The sequence below is a fragment of the Podarcis pityusensis genome (assembly GCF_964106645.2).
Source record: "Podarcis pityusensis genome assembly, chromosome: 7".
In the NCBI taxonomy this organism is placed as follows: Eukaryota; Metazoa; Chordata; class Lepidosauria; order Squamata; family Lacertidae; genus Podarcis; species Podarcis pityusensis.
The window spans coordinates 27,993,876-28,011,002 of record NC_138031.1 but is presented as its reverse complement, the minus strand read 5'-3'; the positions used below and the strand labels follow the sequence as shown (position 1 = coordinate 28,011,002).

Sequence of the window (17,127 nt, the reverse complement as noted above, 5' to 3'; positions counted from 1 at the left end):
GGATCAGCTGCACTATTTCAGCAGGTCCAATTCCTACCCTGCAGACACATCATTCTGTGCAGACTAAGCAACTCTCACAGCTGACACCATGAACAGGCTACCTCCTCCTGAAGCACCCTTTCCCATCCTTGAGTCCCCAGATGTTGTTGTGTTACAACTCCCGTCATCCCTAGAAGCAGGGTCAGCGGTCAGGGTTAATGGGAGTTGTAGTCCAACTACACCTGGAGATCCAAGGTTGAGAAAGGCTGTCCTAAAGTGTCCTGGAGAATGAAGTCTCTGCCTTTTTCTAGGATGCTTCCTGTGGTCCAGATGGCATACTGCATCCCAAGCCAGGAGCATGGGGTGCTGCCCCTTGAGGCTGGGACTACACATTACAACCAAGCTGTGCCCAGCACCAAAACCGGTTGTCCCAGTCTCTTTCTCCTCTCCCTCGTGTAACATTCAGGACATAGCATCATCATGTTTTGAAATCCCCTTCCAGTTGCTGGGGGAAGGAAATGCACAACGCGATGACATTATATCTCACCTTTCCTCTACTAAGCTCATAGGGGAGAGGGGAAAGAAGATGCGAGAAAGTGCCGGAACTGTGGCTTAGTGCCAGCAGACGAATTACATAGGTGGTGATCTTGCCTGAGTATTCAGACCTTTCAGATTCAAATTAAAAGGGACATCTAGAGGGTGACTGGCTATGCATTAACATTGGAATAAAAAAACAATGCTGTTGGAATTTAACTAAAGTTAAAGATTTAAATATATCCAAAGTATGTCATATAACATTTAACAGTTAGATGCAGCAACTGAACTAGTCATAGCCCTCAAACAGGGACGTCCCAAGAATACCAAGACCACAACTACAAAGATGACTGTGGTTTTGCAGTTATCATAATGAATGAAATTGCCTGACTGGGATGGAATGCAACAGAAACCAAAGCTCTGTGACTTGAGTGATGTCTTTGTTGAATTTTGGAAAGGTGTGCACAATTTTGATATCAATACTACCACCTCCTTTTCTAATTTGGTCATTTATACTCTTGACCCACATATTTTTATATATTTGTGATTTGTAATCATTAATATTGTTTAAGGATGAATAAACTAAAGCAAAGAAACCCTGAAACTTTCTCTCTTTTCAACACAAAGTGGCATGTCCTATTATTTCTTCCCCCTTCTACCTGTTGTAGCTACTTTTTTTCCATCTCTTGCTACTTTACAGATCCAGCTTTTTCCTTTCCTTTTTATTTCCACAGATAAGAAGCCTTTCATGTTCATCATTCCATTTTATTTCTCTCCTAAACCACTGGACCCCACTCTCTCTTATTTCCCACCAACAATCTAATCTTGGGTTCCCTGTTTCTAAATTTGTGTCCTGCAAGTTTGTTGGAACCCTAGTATGAAAAACTCAGCACATTTCATTAAAGAACTGAATTTTTAAGTCTTGGATTTAGAAACTCAGGCCATCTAAAAATATCTATTTTCATCCAAATGAAACAAAATTGCAATTCAGTAGCACCAATCTATTAAAAATGCTTGTGTACTTCTATTTTTCTAAGAATATATATTCAATATAGTTACATACTTGAGGATTAGTCATGCTGCGAATATAGATATGGAAACTAAATAGGAACTATCACACAATCATACAATCAGACACCTGCTATGCTTCCAGTTAATCAGTGTTATTTTTGCAATACTTTCAATATGAAATCATTATTCATTTTTTCTACATAGCTGGTCAGTATATCATCATCATCATCATCATCATTAAGTACAACAACAGCTTTTACAGACTTTTTAAAAATGGAAACATGTAATTTTTATTACCTGTGTAATGCTATTTGTAAATATGTTGTTTTATAAAGTAATGAATAAAAAACTGGTCCTTACTCCATGAAACTTGAAAATCTTACAAATTCACAATACGAACTTTGAACCCATGTAACCTAAATTGAAGACTGACTTCTATACTGACACTTATGGACAATGAATACAATAATCCATTGCTGTATGTCAGAAGTAAGTTCCATTAAGTTCAATGAGACTTACTCAAGTAGCCTAGATAACATTGAATATCATTGCATGATAATAAGAAATCTAGAGAACCAACATCCCTAGGAGGTCATCAATAATGTGAGAAAACATGGCTGGAATTACTTCCCATCAATGGCATAACAATGTACAGCACAGCTAGTTGTTTCAGAACTTGAACTGTCCATTGGAATGTCGATAACACTTAAAGTGTATGAGATACAGTGGTACCTTGGTTTGCAACCGTTTTGGATTACAACCACGTCAAATCCGGAAGTGCGTGTCCCTTTTTTTATTACAACCCATTTTTGGGGGAGGCCCCATTGGCGACAGTGTGCCTTGGGTTACAACCTGTTTTGGTTTACAACCGGACATCCAGAACGGATTATGGTTGTAAACCAAGGTACCACTGTATAGCAATATTGTTTGTTCGTAAGGACCTGATTGCCCAGCCTGATACTCCTTCTCAATGCTGGAGTGGATAAAAAGCCAGGATTCAATAAAAAGATTGAATCGTGTCCAGAGGAGGAGTCCAGTGAACGTGTCCAGAGGTGTCCAGGTGAACGTGTCCAGAGGAGGGCAACCAAAATGGTCAAAGGCCTGGAAACGATGCCTTATGAGGAACAGCTAAGGGAGCTGGGCATGTTTAGCCTGGAGAAGAGGAGGTTAAGGGGTGATATGATAGTCATGTTCAAATATATAAAAGGATGTCACATAGAGGAGGGAGAAAGGTTGTTTTCTGCTGCTCCAGAGAAGCGGACACGGAGCAATGGATCCAAACTACAAGAAAGAAGATTCCACCTAAACATTAGGAAGAACTTCCTGACAGTAAGAGCTGTTCGACAGTGGAATTTGCTGCCAAGGAGTGTGGTGGAGTCTCCTTCTTTGGAGGTCTTTAAGCAGAGGCTTGACAACCATATGTCAGGAGTGCTCTGATGGTGTTTCCTGCTTGGCAGGGGGTTGGACTCGATGGCCCTTGTGGTCTCTTCCAACTCTATGATTCTATGATTCTATGATTCTAAGATTTTCATTTTCTGACAACTGTTTTAAAATATCTTAATTCAAAACTAAGGGAGTAATAATCTATGGGTGGCATTACAGGAAACGGATTCAGGAAATGCCATTCTGTATATCAGTGTATCATTCATGGAGCTCATCTAGGCAATTATCTACCTGAGCTCTGGGTTACCAAACTCTGAGCTATGGCCATACTAATCAGCAGCACAAATAACAAGTTTCAGCGATAATACTATTTCATCCATCCCACCACAGAAACGGTCCATGTTTTTTCTACAGAAGTAATGTATTTCTCCTAAAAATGGAACACAAAGAAAGGTTATCTTAGCACATAGGTGTGGGAGTATGCAGTTCTTCAGATATTTGGACCCCCAGCCAGTTAGGGCGGTTTGCATGGCAAAGCAGGAAAGAACAGTAATTTTTAAATAGAGTTTTTAAATAGACCTCTGAAGTCTTTGTCCTCGTAATTCCTATCCCTATCTGCTTGTTCACACTTATCAGTGCCTTCCCATCTTCCACTGGGCACCCACCAACCCCCAAAATATACAGTGGTACCTCGGGTTACATACGCTTCAGGTTACAGACGCTTCAGGTTACAGAATACAGAACTATTACCTCGGGTTAAGAACTTTGCTTCAGGATGAGAACAGAAATCGTGCTCCAGCGGCACGGCGGCAGCAGGAGGCCCCATTAGCTAAAGTGGTGCTTTAGGTTAAGAACAGTTTCAGGTTAAGAACGGACCTCCAGAACGAATTAAGTACTTAACCTGAGGTACCACTGTACAGCTCACATACAAAGACATAGAAAACAGAGTGTGGGATTAACTGGATTCCAAGAGGAGGGTTTCACTTCCAGCCAAGCGTGAGGGGATGTTACGAACTATGCTTTTTTATATCTTCTGCAATTAATCAAGCTTATGTTTTGTAAAATTGTGTTAATCTTCTATGATCACTACAAGCTTTAAAAAGAAAAAAAATCCAGTTATAGGAACATTTGCTACAAATTATGTAAGGGGTACTCTAATAAATTATTTTTCATTGAAAAGTTCTCTCCCATCTTTGAATGAGCATGATTAATTAACATAAATAGGGATAATACCTCTACAGCTGAACGTATTATAGTGTTATACTATTTCGAGAAATATGTACATGCCCGTATGTATTATTCAGATGTAAATGCAACTGAAACTAGAGAAGTGTTCCCAAGGGAGTGAAAGCAACACCATTAAAGATGCTGTTCTGAAGGAATTGTCTGAAGCTTGCAATATTTCCAAATGCAACAAGACAAGCACAACAACTAAATGAAGACTAACAGTGGTCAAAGGCCATTATGTGCTTCGCTCCCTTCCATGCCAGCCCACGAAAACAAAAACAAAACAACATCACACATTGCACAGAAAATAGTGCTAGCTAAAACTCAAAATTAAATGCAACTAGAGCAAGGGCAAACTATGCAGAATTAATTATACCATATTAAGAAGCAGAAGTTAACATGGATACTATAGTCACATCCACACCATGCACTGAAAGCATATGTTAAGATTCCTGCTGTGACTGCAGTCATGAGATTGTTGTCTATCACATGGCGGTATATGTTTTGACTCCACAGAGTGGGAAGTGACAGAGACAGGATGTTTGTGTTACTGTGTTCCGTGAAGTGGGACTATTGTCCTTTGTTCTTTCTCTTTGCTGTCTGATGCTAGACAGAGAGGGAACCATGTTGCAGTGTTCTGTGTGTGTTTATATGTAAATAAAGTAGATTAGCCAAAATGCTGAGTTGCTGAGGTCTGTCACGTGAACTGCGCAGACTCTGCAGATCCCTAAGTGTGCCGATGTCTGTTGGCATCAGTCGCTGTGATGTTCGGGCAGAAGAAAGCTTTTGAAGCTCCCGAATGAACGACCAGGAGGGAGAGAACATGCCAGTCGGGCATGTGTCTCTCCCAGGATCCTACTCGAGAGTAGGATGACTCCTGACAGCATACGGCTCCCCCCCAAAAAAAGAAAATCCTGCGAACTGTAGTTTGTTAAGGATGCTGGAAATTGTAGCCCTGGGGGGGTGAACTACAGTTCCCATGATTCTTCTTTTTTGGCGGGGAGCCCATGTACTTTCATTGCATGGTGTGGATGTGACTTATGGTAAGACAAGGAAAACAAAGAATAAATCAATTAGGGAAGGACTGGGGTTTAAAGAAATTTCAAAATGTGCAATAAGGAATGGTCAGATGTAACTCATTTTCTAGTGTAGGCACTGAGGAAACTCTTACAGACCCCAATCTTCTTGAAAGTAACTGGTCCCCAAAATTACAGAGTAAGGAATGGATGCCTACTGTTTATCGAGTGATTCAATAAAGGGGTGGAGTTAGTGATTTTTCAGAGTGGGAGCAAAATTTCTTGAGGTTCAGTGTCGGTGGCAGCAGTTCTGCGGTTTTTTTCGAAGGGGTAGGATAGGACTTCTGCCTTAGTGTCAGTGAACATTTTCTCTGCAGCCACTAGCTACCATTTTCCCCACCAGAATGATTTCACTTTGTACCACAGCATTTGTGGAAATAGTAGTGGTTGCTAGGAGGTGTTGCCACCACCCTCCCAAAGCTCCTAGAACAGAACTTTTTTACAGAGGAAAGTTATGTTGCTGCCACTACCAGAGAAAACAGCAAAATATAATAGATTGTCAATTTCTGCTGCTGCTAAGGGAAGGCCTACTGAATATTTTTAGAATCATAGAATCATAGAGTTGGAAGAGACCACAAGGGCCATCGAGTCCAACCCCCTGCCAAGCAGGAAACACCTTCAGAGCACTCCTGACATATGGTTGTCAAGCCTCTGCTTAAAGACCTCCAAAGAAGGAGACTCCACCACACTCCTTGGCAGCAAATTCCACTGTCGAACAGCTCTTACTGTCAGGAAGTTCTTCCTAATGTTTAGGTGGAATCTTCTTTCTTGTAGTTTGGATCCATTGCTCTATGTCCGCTTCTCTGGAGCAGCAGAAAACAACCTTTCTCCCTCCTCTATGTGATATCCTTTTATATATTTGAACATGGCTATCATATCACCCCTTAACCTCCTCTTCTCCAGGCTAAACATGCCCAGCTCCCTTAGCCCTTCCTCATAAGGCATCGTTTCCAGGCCTTTGACCATTTTGGTTGCCCTCCTCTGGACACATTCCAGTTTGTCAGTGTCCTTCTTGAACTGTGGTGCCCAGAACTGGACACAGTACTCCAGGTGAGGTCTGACCAGAGCAGAATACAGTGGCACTATTACTTCCCTTGATCTAGATGCTATACTCCTATTGATGCAGCCCAGAATTGCATTGGCTTTTTTAGCTGCCGCGTCACACTGTTGGCTCATGTCAAGTTTGTGGTCAACCAAGACTCCTAGATCCTTTTCACATGTACTGCTCTCAAGCCAGGTGTCCCCCATCTTGTATTTGTGCCTCTCATTTTTTTTGCCCAAGTGCAATACTTTACATTTCTCCCTGTTAAAATTCATCTTGTTTGTTTTGGCCCAGTTCTCTAATCTGTCAAGGTCGTTTTGAAGTGTGATCCTGTCCTCTGGGGTGTTATCCACCCCTCCCAGTTTGGTGTCATCTGCAAATTTGATCAGGATGCCCTTGAGTCCATCATCCAAGTCGTTGATAAAGATGTTGAATAAGACCGGGCCCAAGACAGAACCCTGTGGCACCCCACTAGTCACTCTTTATTTATTTATTTATTTATTTATTTATATAAATAGAAATAGAAATATTTATTTATATTTATTTATTTATTTTGCTGCTTCCTAAAAAGAACATCCCCACCAGAGTTTTTTTTTGGGGGGGGGGGGAATCATTTCCCTTGAATGTTGAGCAGAAAGTTCTCCATTGAGAACTTTAGTTCAGACCTTATTCCTGGTGGTCTCTGGGGTTGTCTTGCAGATTCTCCAACTCCCTGTGTGATTGGGTTGAAGCACTCAATAAGAAGCAGCCAGATATCATGGCTGTAAATGCAGCTTCTGAATAAACCACAGCAGCTTCCTCTCTAACCAATGTATTTAGTATTAGGGTTTAATATATTGAATGGAAAAGCCAAGAGAACAAGGGTGTAAAAACCCTGAAGTGTTACTGTTACTTACACTTCCTAGAGTGCTTCTAGAGGCAATTCCAATTGCTTCTCAAAATGTCTACCTAAATTAGTTGAAAGGCTATCATTTTGTAGTAACAAGAAAATTTAATTAAGCCTTGTGCTTGACGTGCTCTTGCAATTATTCCCCTTGGTTCCATTATATTATATTTTAATACTACAAGATAACACTTGTTTGTGGTAAAAAAAACCTGAAGAAACGTCTCAATGTAATTTTAGATTATTCCTCGCTGTGAATATTTGTAATTATTTTTGTCAATTATGCACTTTTTTTGTTCTCCCGCCAACAGAATATTTTTAATCAGTTCATGCAGTGAACAAATTTGAAAGCAACCTTTCCCCTAGGCCCCTTAAGCAAGCTGATTCCTAAGAATATAGAATATTTTCGATGAGATCTACATTTGATCTATACTAAGAGCGATTTTGTTTGACTAATTACACAGACCTTTGGGGATGCAGAAGCACCACCTTCGAATAAAACATCAGCTAACCTTTTGATCTTTGCTAGACATGTGTCTGTGCATGTAGCCGCTGCTAAAGGAATCAAAACGGATTTCTGTGAAGCTGTCTATTATTTCTATTAATTTCTGAATTGCCTTTCACATGAGTCTCAATGTGATCTGGAAACATAGCATAAAAACAACTGGCAACAAAATTAGGTTTAAGATACAAAATCTTTGTGCAACAAAAATATATCCAGTTTCAATAGTAGTATAATACTATAATAGTAGATACCTGTTGTATCTCATAATTAAGGGACTAGGAACCAGGTGCAGAATGAAATCTTCTCTTAGCACAGTCCTTCAAATTTCCACATCCTACTGAACTTTGCCTTGTCTCTCTATTGCATTAATCATGGTTAATGCTAAGCAGAATTTTACCCCAAACGATCGTCTGTAGCCATTTTCAATCACTGTTTTCAAATCCCATGCTTATTATTATTATTATTATTATTATTATTATTATTAATTTGTACCCCAGCCACTCTGGGTGGCTTCCAGCAAAATATAAAAATACAATAGTCTGTCAAACATTAAAAGCTTCCCTAAAGAGGGCTGCCTTCAGATGTCTTCCCACCTTTGTCATCTTCCACTGACCTATTGGCAGTGTCAGCGCTAACTCTCCCTCCGACATTGTCCTCTACTCCAGGCACGTCCAACTCCCAAGAGACTGGGATCAGTATAAAAGTATATACTTTTATAAAAAGTATAAAAAACTGACAGTGTTCTATCCATTGTCATTGGAGGGAGGAGGAGCATACGTGGGGTGGGTGGATGGCCCAGAGTTATTGAGGGTTGTTTTTTTTTAGGAGGGTAGTACCCAGGGTTGTTGAGCACTTTTGGGGGGAGGATTGCACACAGTCTTTTAGCTTTTTCCTTGTAACTTTTTGTACACGGTAAGGATCCCATGATCTACCAGGAGCAGCTAGGGATCTAATGGTAGCTCATGATCTACTGGTTGGACATCCCTGCTCTACTCCATCAAGCAGCTGCTACAATCTCCGAAACTCTACTCCAGAAGAGCAGCAGGGCTGCAGGAATAGTGAAGAGTTTGGATTTGATATCCCGCTTTATCACTACCCGAAGGAGTCTCAAAGCAGCTAACAATCTCCTTTTCCCTTCCTCCCCCACAACAAACACTCTGTGAGGTCAGTGGCACTGAGAGACTTCAGAGAAGTGTGACTAGCCCAAGGTCACCCAGCAGCTGCATGTGGAGGAGCGGAGACGCGAACCCGGTTCACCAGATTAGGAGTCTACAGCTCTTAACCATTACACCACACCGGTTCTCACCACACCAGTAGGTCTTGAACTGTTGAGACCATCTCTGCTTTAAGAATAAACCCCTGGTGCCTTTGGTGTTGTGTGGAGTCCATCATTTCAACAGCGGATGCAACTGGGTGGGGAAGAGAGCTGCAAACGAACTCCAGATGTGTTTCAGTGCACTCCTTGCTGGATTTTTCCGCAACTGTACTAATGCCACAAACTGACTCTACGTGAAAAGAAAGATTCTCAAAGCACACAACTCCAGTTTTTTGGGTGGGTCACACTGGCAATAGATATTAGCAGTGGAAGGGGTGATTACAATGAAGACACCCAAGAACAGAGGCAGTCTAGCTATCCATGTTGGAGCTAGAAAGTGGGGAGAATTTCCAAAATAATATTTGGCTGTTGAAGGCAACATTCGGTCGAATTCCCAAGGAAACCTCCCTGCCCTGTTTGTCCAGGCAGATAAGGAGATGATGTCAGTATGAGGTACTCAAGATATCAGGCAGTCTGGGGGGAGCAGGTGAGGGGGGGAAGCTTTCATAAAATTAACCATGGTTTGATAATCTGTGGGACAATTTGTGGTTTGTTTCTGTGAAACTATATATAGCCACTATAACTGTATTATTAGGGTATGATATTTAATTTTCATGGCTGCATTAGATGACTGCCTGCTGAAAGTCCAGCTGATTCTATTTCACTTTTGCGTTCATTATTCTAAAAAAAGATCACTAATTGTTTCTTTCAATCGGTCAAAAGTAAAACCCGCTTACGTGTGCGTTCTGTGCAATTTTGACCTTCTCTCTAACTGCCACACAGTTCAGCAGTAAAATGTACTGCTCCACTACTGGAATCCAAAGTTTTTATTTGAATAACATACTTCTGTAGAAATTTCCCAGGCTTCTATTGGCAGGCCAGACATTCACAGAGTCAAGCAATCACAAGACAGCTCTATTAACAATCTTGAAGAGGTATGGGATAAATAAATACCTATCACTTTAGAAACAATAATAATAAAATACTGGTGCTTTTCCTTCCCTCCTCAATGCCACTTTATCCTCCATTCTTAATCTTTAATTTCCTATCCCCAAATCCCTTTATAGTGAAATTACTAATCTGCTAATGAGAAACAGCATATTCATCAAAACCAATTAATGTCATATTGTTTGCAGTGATACCTTCTCTCTCTACCCCCTTTCCCTTCAGTTTAATAGGGCTGTTGCTCAAACTAAAATGGAATTTTAATTACATGCACAGAGTTTCATATGAAAGATAGTGCAGACTAAACTAATGGGCAGAGGTGACGACAGCTACCATTTCACCGCAATAAAGTCAAATTTGGCCTGTCTTACATTGCAGGAAAAAGACATTGCAATGTTTCTTGACAGCTGCAGTGATAGGAAACATATTTTGCTTGAATTGCTGAAGGAGCACACGTTAATTCTTCACAAAATATTTTGTCGCTAGCCAAAGAATACTCTTTATGGGGAAAATAAAGCAGGACTCTATAGGCAAGCCACTGTGCACATTAGATTTAATCTGCTAGGAGCCCTGAGGCTGCCTGCATTCAATGCAAGTCCTACTCAGAGTAGACCCATTGAAAATAATGAGCAAAACTAACTTAGGTCTATTAATTTCAATGGGTCTACTTTGAGTAAAACTTAAGCGATTACAACGCCTGGTTTCAAAATCCCACTCAACCATGAAACTTATTGAGTGGCATTGGAACAAGCTATTGTTTCTCAGTCAAATCACTTTACAAAGTAAAATGGAAAACCACCAAAAGCACATTGAAAGAAGGATTGATAGACAAATGGATAGACTGAACAGTACTCGAAGAGGGAAGCAAGGGAACAGAGATGATTTCAAAGTTGGAATAAAAAGGATGTGGGTAGCCTAGCCTATATACAATTAAACCCACCCCAAAAGATGATGTATAGCATCCCACTCCAATCCAAGCAGGAAGCCACTGACCTGCTCTTCTGCATAATCCGCAAATAATGACCAAGCACCATCCTCTTGGGTAATTTGGAACACTCATGTTTTGATTTCACGCCAAACCACTTAGAAGTTAGACTACAGTCCAGCATTTAACATTTTGTTAAATAAATAAAAACAAATGCATAGTACTAAATGTATAGTACTACTTTGAACTTATGCTGGATATAAAGATGGTTGAACTGTATATAACAACTGAACAGGCACAAAAAGTCAACTATGGGTGATATTCAACTAAGTTTTACTCTGAGTAGAACCACTGAAATTAATGAACCTGACTAAGTTAGGACCATCAATTTCAATAGGTATGAATACCATCCCAGAGTTGTGCATTATGACCATTTATCAGGTAACTGAATACCATACAGTATTTTATCAATGGTATCAATTTATTGTTCTTTCCTGACCATTAGGTCCAGTCGTGACCGACTCTGGGGTTGTGGCGCTCATCTCGCTTTATTGGCCGAGGGAGCCGGCGTACAGCTTCCGGGTCATGTGTCCAGCATGACTAAGCTGCTTCTGGCGAACCAGAGCAGCGCACGGAAACACCATTTACCTTTCTGCCGGAGCGGTACCTATTTATCTACTTGCACTTTGACATGCTTTCGAACTGCTAGGTTGGCAGGAGCAGGGACCGAGCAACGGGAGCTCACCCCGTCGCAGGGATTTGAACCGCCAACCTTCTGATCGGCAAGTCCTAAGCTCTGTGGTTTAACCCACAGCGCCACCTGTGTCCCTTAAGTGAGGTAGGGTAAGGTTTAAAAAGTTACAATAAACATAAAATCAGTTATCCATAAGATCAGAAAACATACTTAAAATGCCTGTTGAAATTAAAAATAAAACTTCTCATTAGGTGCTGCACATTCGAGTGGGGAGGCATCTCAACAGGGGTTCCACAGAGTTGGGCCCAGAGTACTGAACACATGGCTCCTGGTGAATACAAGCCATACATCTGGGCCATGAGGGATCCTCTGAAGATCTCAGTGACCAATTGGGGATATAAGGAGTCAGGCACTTAAAGTATCCTGGACCCAAGATGTTAAGAGTCATGTAAATGTATAATAAATGCAATGTATAATAAATTCACCATTTTAAGGTAAATTCGCATGAACCCTTCCCAGGCAGAAAGTTCCATTGAATTAAATGGGGCTTACTTCTTAGTAGACCTGTATACCATAATCAGTCAAATGAAACTAGTCTCCCTTAATAATTACTGTTATTATTTTATAATTAAAAGATAGAACCTGGATAGAAATTACAATTGATCTCTTTGTCTAAAGTCACAGGCATGGGCAAGGAATAAGATTAGTATTAGTGATGCACTGAATAATTTAGCTGTGTGTAAAACAAATTAGGGCATGTTCCTTTGTTCATAAGATGGATGGTGCAACAAAGAGGTAGGTATTTTAATATCCTGCTTAATGTCAACTTAGAAAATGAGATTCTTCCTTAACCTTTCTGCTTCATTCACAAAGATGGATGGCCTCAAGGCCCTACAAAGAAAAGCACACAAATGTTTGAGGAGATGATTCAAAGAGTTGGGGCATCTCTTAGAAGTGGGAATCAAAGAAGTCACAATTTTAAAAAAGGAAAATATGCTTTTTATGCTTTCAACTGAATACCTGAAATGAAATTATATAGAATCACCTACCTACAAGTTATCTATTTTGTGAAAAGGAGTAACCACAGGAAACCATGACGTACATTCTGTTAAGTGGCACTATTATGTAATGCTTAGTTACCTAAAGCATTTCAATTTAATCAGCTTCAAAATGCTTTAACTCTTGAGATGTTATCACTGAAGCTAACACATTTGCAATGAGTCCTGTTACATATTATGCAAAATGGCAGAATCACCTGTGTTGAATCACCATTGGCTGTGGATTATGGCGGAAAGTACCTATGCAAGTCCATCAGTGCACTTGATGTACACTGCCAATGTAAAGTTACTTCTATAGAGAAGAAGCAACCAACCCTCCAAGGGTCAGTAGGAAGAAGACAAACATTCATACATCTGATCCTTTCTTTCTTCTTTCTTTTGTTCACACAAAGTCTCTTCCCATACTTCATAGAGTATATCAAAATTCATTGTAGAAAAGAGTCACCAACCTTTTTAGGTAGGTGGGCACATTGGGAATTTTCAGCTAAATAATGTAGATTATGTTCCTGCGCTTAATATGGAGAATTTGCAGAACACTATCCCTCAGAAAACTCATTGAACGTACTGAATGATACATTTTGGCAACATCACAGGGTGGTGTGCCAGATCGATATTCTTTTCCAGTAATGAGATTTGCTTTTGTTTGTTGTGTTTGAATCATTAGTGAAATCTTTGCTCCACCACGCCTGCCCAAAAGGCTTTCCAGTCCACGGGATGTCACCATATGGATGCATCTCCAAACAATATGACAACCGAGCCAACCTAAGAGCAGCAACAGCACAAAAAGCCCACAACACCTGTGAAGGGCCTCTTATAACACAGGCTTCCACTAGAGAAAAAAAAAAAGTATCAAGGCAACCACAGCACAATGACAAACAGCCTTTATAAAGGGACTGATCTAATTATAAAGTTAAATTACAGGGTTCTTGTAAAGAAAACACAATAACAGCAATGAGCCTGGAAGTGGCTAAGTTCCCAACAAAATCATCCCTATTAGCTTCTATTCATGACTTGAATTATGCCTTTTTATCTCTGCACAGCATTCAGCATTTACTTACCATTAAATTTTGAAGCATTGCAACTTTCTGCTGACATTAATTCATTCCCCAAAATAGAAGACTCCAGCCTTTCCTCTGTTAGACATTTAAGCCATTCAGGTGTTTATTTCCTTGTTTCTTTCTTGAACTTTAGAACAGCAAGAAAGCTCAGGAGCAGAGGCATGATGAATGAGAGGCGATTTTCGAAAAGGCAGAAATGTTGTCACTTAATCTAACAATAAAAGAGCAGCCTCCTACCTTGAAAACAAACATTTCCCGACGAAGAATGGCTAGAGTGTTAAAATTTCCATCGCAGATGTTGGGCTTGGCTCCAGGGTAAGAAGGCTTGTCCCCTGTGGGTGGCCGCGGAGGTTTAGGCCTGTCATTCTTCCGTGGATCTGCTGGAGGGACAGAACGATGTGGGGGCACTGTTGGCAGAGGTCTTGTTGGTGGCGGGAGTTTGTCAGGTGGCCCTTTGGGAGGAAAAAATGATACTAGCAGATTAACCTCTAGGAGACTGCATTCTGTTCAGTTGATGATGCCATGAGCTGAATTGCACAGGAGCTGCAAATTAAACCCACATGAAACAAGCAAATTTGCACAGAAAATCTGGCAAATAAAGGGAGCTGGTATCTCAACAGTGGATTGCTTGTGGCCCTTAAAACTATGGTGTGGCTGAGTTCCACAGCCTTTATCGCCAATCCTACCAATTAATTGGGATGGAAATGTTCAAACAGTAATCTGCAGTTAAAGCTTAAGTTAATTAATCACACTTGAGTAGCTGATTAGAGCTTGCAGCCCTGTAACTTTTTCCGTTTTTCTTTTAAAAAAAATGATTGCTAAACTTCTTAGCAGCAGAGATAAGTCTTAATACATGGTAGCAAAAAATGTCTGCTGCCAGTGTATTTCCTTCTTTACTATAAATTGGGAAATGGACAAATTGGAATTACTTGCTAGCTTCAAGGCCAGACTACTCACACTGAATTAATTAGATCTAATCAACTTCGCATAATTCCGGTCATGCTGAATGTGCATAATTTGGGTTACTGAATTTTTGCTATTTTGATTTGCTGTAAGTTACCAGTAGCTCCAGCTATTTTATACTGTCTAGTTCACTGAAGCCAAATCATACTTAGGGCAACCACTACTCTCCCTGGACAAGAAGTTCTCAAAGAAGAACCTGTGTATAACTGATTCTGAACAGCTGGTGCATGATTAAAATTGGGATCTAATGTCTAGTCATCACAAATAGCGGCTGACGAGGCAAACTTGTGTTTGGACTGCATCATTCTAGACTGCAGGTTTCACGGAACATCCGTTTCCTCTGCCAAGGAAGCCATCACTGTGGTTTGCAAAAGTATGCATGGTGTGAAATAAGTGGAGATAGGCATTTCTCTTCCTCTCTAAGAACACTGCAATTTGCGGTCATCCACTAAAATTGACTGGCAGTAAATTCAGGGAAGACAAAAACGAAGTGTTTCTTCATGCAAAATGTCGTTAAGTTGTGGAATCTCCCGCCACAAGGTATTTGCCAAGGACAATAACCCGTGGGTTAGAGCAGGTGTGGATAACCTTTCGCTCTGCAGACATTGCTGAGCTGAAACGTCAGTCACCACTGACCATTGGCCATGTTTGCTGAGGTTGATGAGAGGGCAATATCTGGAGGGCCAAAGGCTCCCCATACCTGGATTGGATGATTTCATTTGACAGGTCCATGGATAATCTTTCAATTGTCATGGTAAAATGAAGCCACCAGGTTCAGAGTGCTGGTTGCTAGAAGGCACTTCGTAGTTATGGTGTCATGCCATGGGGTGGGGGACCAAAGGTGATTTACATTTTTAAACTACTAAAACAAATACAAAATATAAAACGAAGAGTGAAAAGAGCCAATGGTATGTGATCCTTGGCCTGGGCTTCCTTACTTCTGCTGGTCAGGGATGCTGGGAGTTCTAGCCCATCTTAAGTCCACTCTGGGTATGACATAGTTGAATACAACCCTAAATACTTATTGACAAAATCTTCATAACCGCTATCCTTAGCAAGTCACTGATTCAGTCCACAGTTTCTTACCTAAGGAAACTAATGAACCAGCAAATATTTAATCTAAATAGTCAAACAAAGGCCATTGTTGATTTTATCACTGTGGCAGCAGAATCAGGTATTTTCCAGGAGACAATATCTGGTTGAAAAATGCTAAATCCAAACTATAGTTTCCACGTGCTATTTGCTAGTGATGTCATGTTTAACTTCCCAAGGGCAATAAAACTCTTCAAAGTACAGCTTTGATACTGGTATTTAGTATGAAGGCAAAATAACCTTGTCTGGCCCTTCTGTCTAGACTCATGAGGTCATAGAAAACATCTTCTTCTGCTTAACCACACAGGAGAAACCCAACCATTTAATTTCCTCTGTGGAACAGCCTGGATATGATAACACATATGCAACAGAGTGGCATCTACCACGCTGCTCCTATATAATCTTATATCAATGCACCCAATGCTTAGCACCCAGTTCAACAGTGCACATTGGAGCAAGAGAATATTCCTCTCTGCCCGAAGAGGCTTGCAAACTAAAAAACACACACACATTTCTCAGAAAAGAAAGAAAGTAAAGGAGAGAGAAAGAGGAAGGAACAGCAAACATTATGGTGCAAATAAAAGTCTTAAGCAGAAGTTTAAATCAAACATTAAAATACAAGAAGCCACAATGAATAAATGAATAGAAATCAAAGAAGTCAGAAGGCAAATAAAAAAATGGAAGTGCTGATCCTACACCATTTTGGTGGCACCTGGAGTGGGGGGGGGGAGTGCAAATCCAAATGATGTGTCCATCCCCATCCCCTCTAATGATATGTGTTTGCTGAAATTATCTCTACATGGATCTAAATTGCATGCAGAATATTTGAAAACCTTTGGGCAAAACTCAACCCTGAAAAGGGTTGTTGTGGTGATTTACTACCTTAGCAGTGGTATCGGCTCAGAATAAATACTACTTGTTATGCCTATCTTTAGGGGGATGATCTGGCATTTCTAGTACTTAATGGAGAGAGGAGCTCAATTTGCCTGGTGTGAAAGAAAAAAGGAACATGATGATGAACTTCTGTAAGGATATATAGGAATGAGTCAAGAGAGGAGCTCAGTTGGTAGAGCATGGCTCTCTTAAGCTCGGAGGTCGTGGGTTAGAGCCCCATGTTGGGTGAAAGATTCCTGCACTGCAGGGGGTTGGACTAGACAATCTTCACGGTCCCTTCCAACTCCACAATTCTGTGATTCTGTGAGTGAAGTGCAAGCAAGTGCTTCAGTGAAGCAATCAAATGGAAAGGATGGCTGGAGTGAAGAAGGACCAGGAGAGTGAAAACAAATGAAGACTGAGCCAATGGTTTGTCCTAGAGGAAGTCAGCTTACTATGTTTCTAAGATGACTGGAGCAGATATAAGCAATAAGACAGAAGAAAGAGAAGGGGAAAGGAAAGAGGAAATATTAATATTTTAAGAGAAGTCTAGGTTCTCCTTGA

At 40.6% G+C, this 17,127-nt stretch overlaps 1 protein-coding gene across 3 annotated transcripts in view; it reads right to left on the bottom strand.

Annotated features, from left to right (window-relative positions):
- Positions 1-17,127, bottom strand: part of MMP16 (matrix metallopeptidase 16) — a 188,700-nt gene that overhangs the window by 53,109 nt on the left and 118,464 nt on the right. For all 3 annotated transcript variants that reach the window (XM_081013433.1, XM_081013434.1, XM_081013435.1), the window contains one exon: positions 13,873-14,087. In XM_081013433.1, coding sequence (XP_080869559.1) covers positions 13,873-14,087 — 215 coding nt within the window. The remainder of the gene's footprint in view (positions 1-13,872; positions 14,088-17,127) is intronic.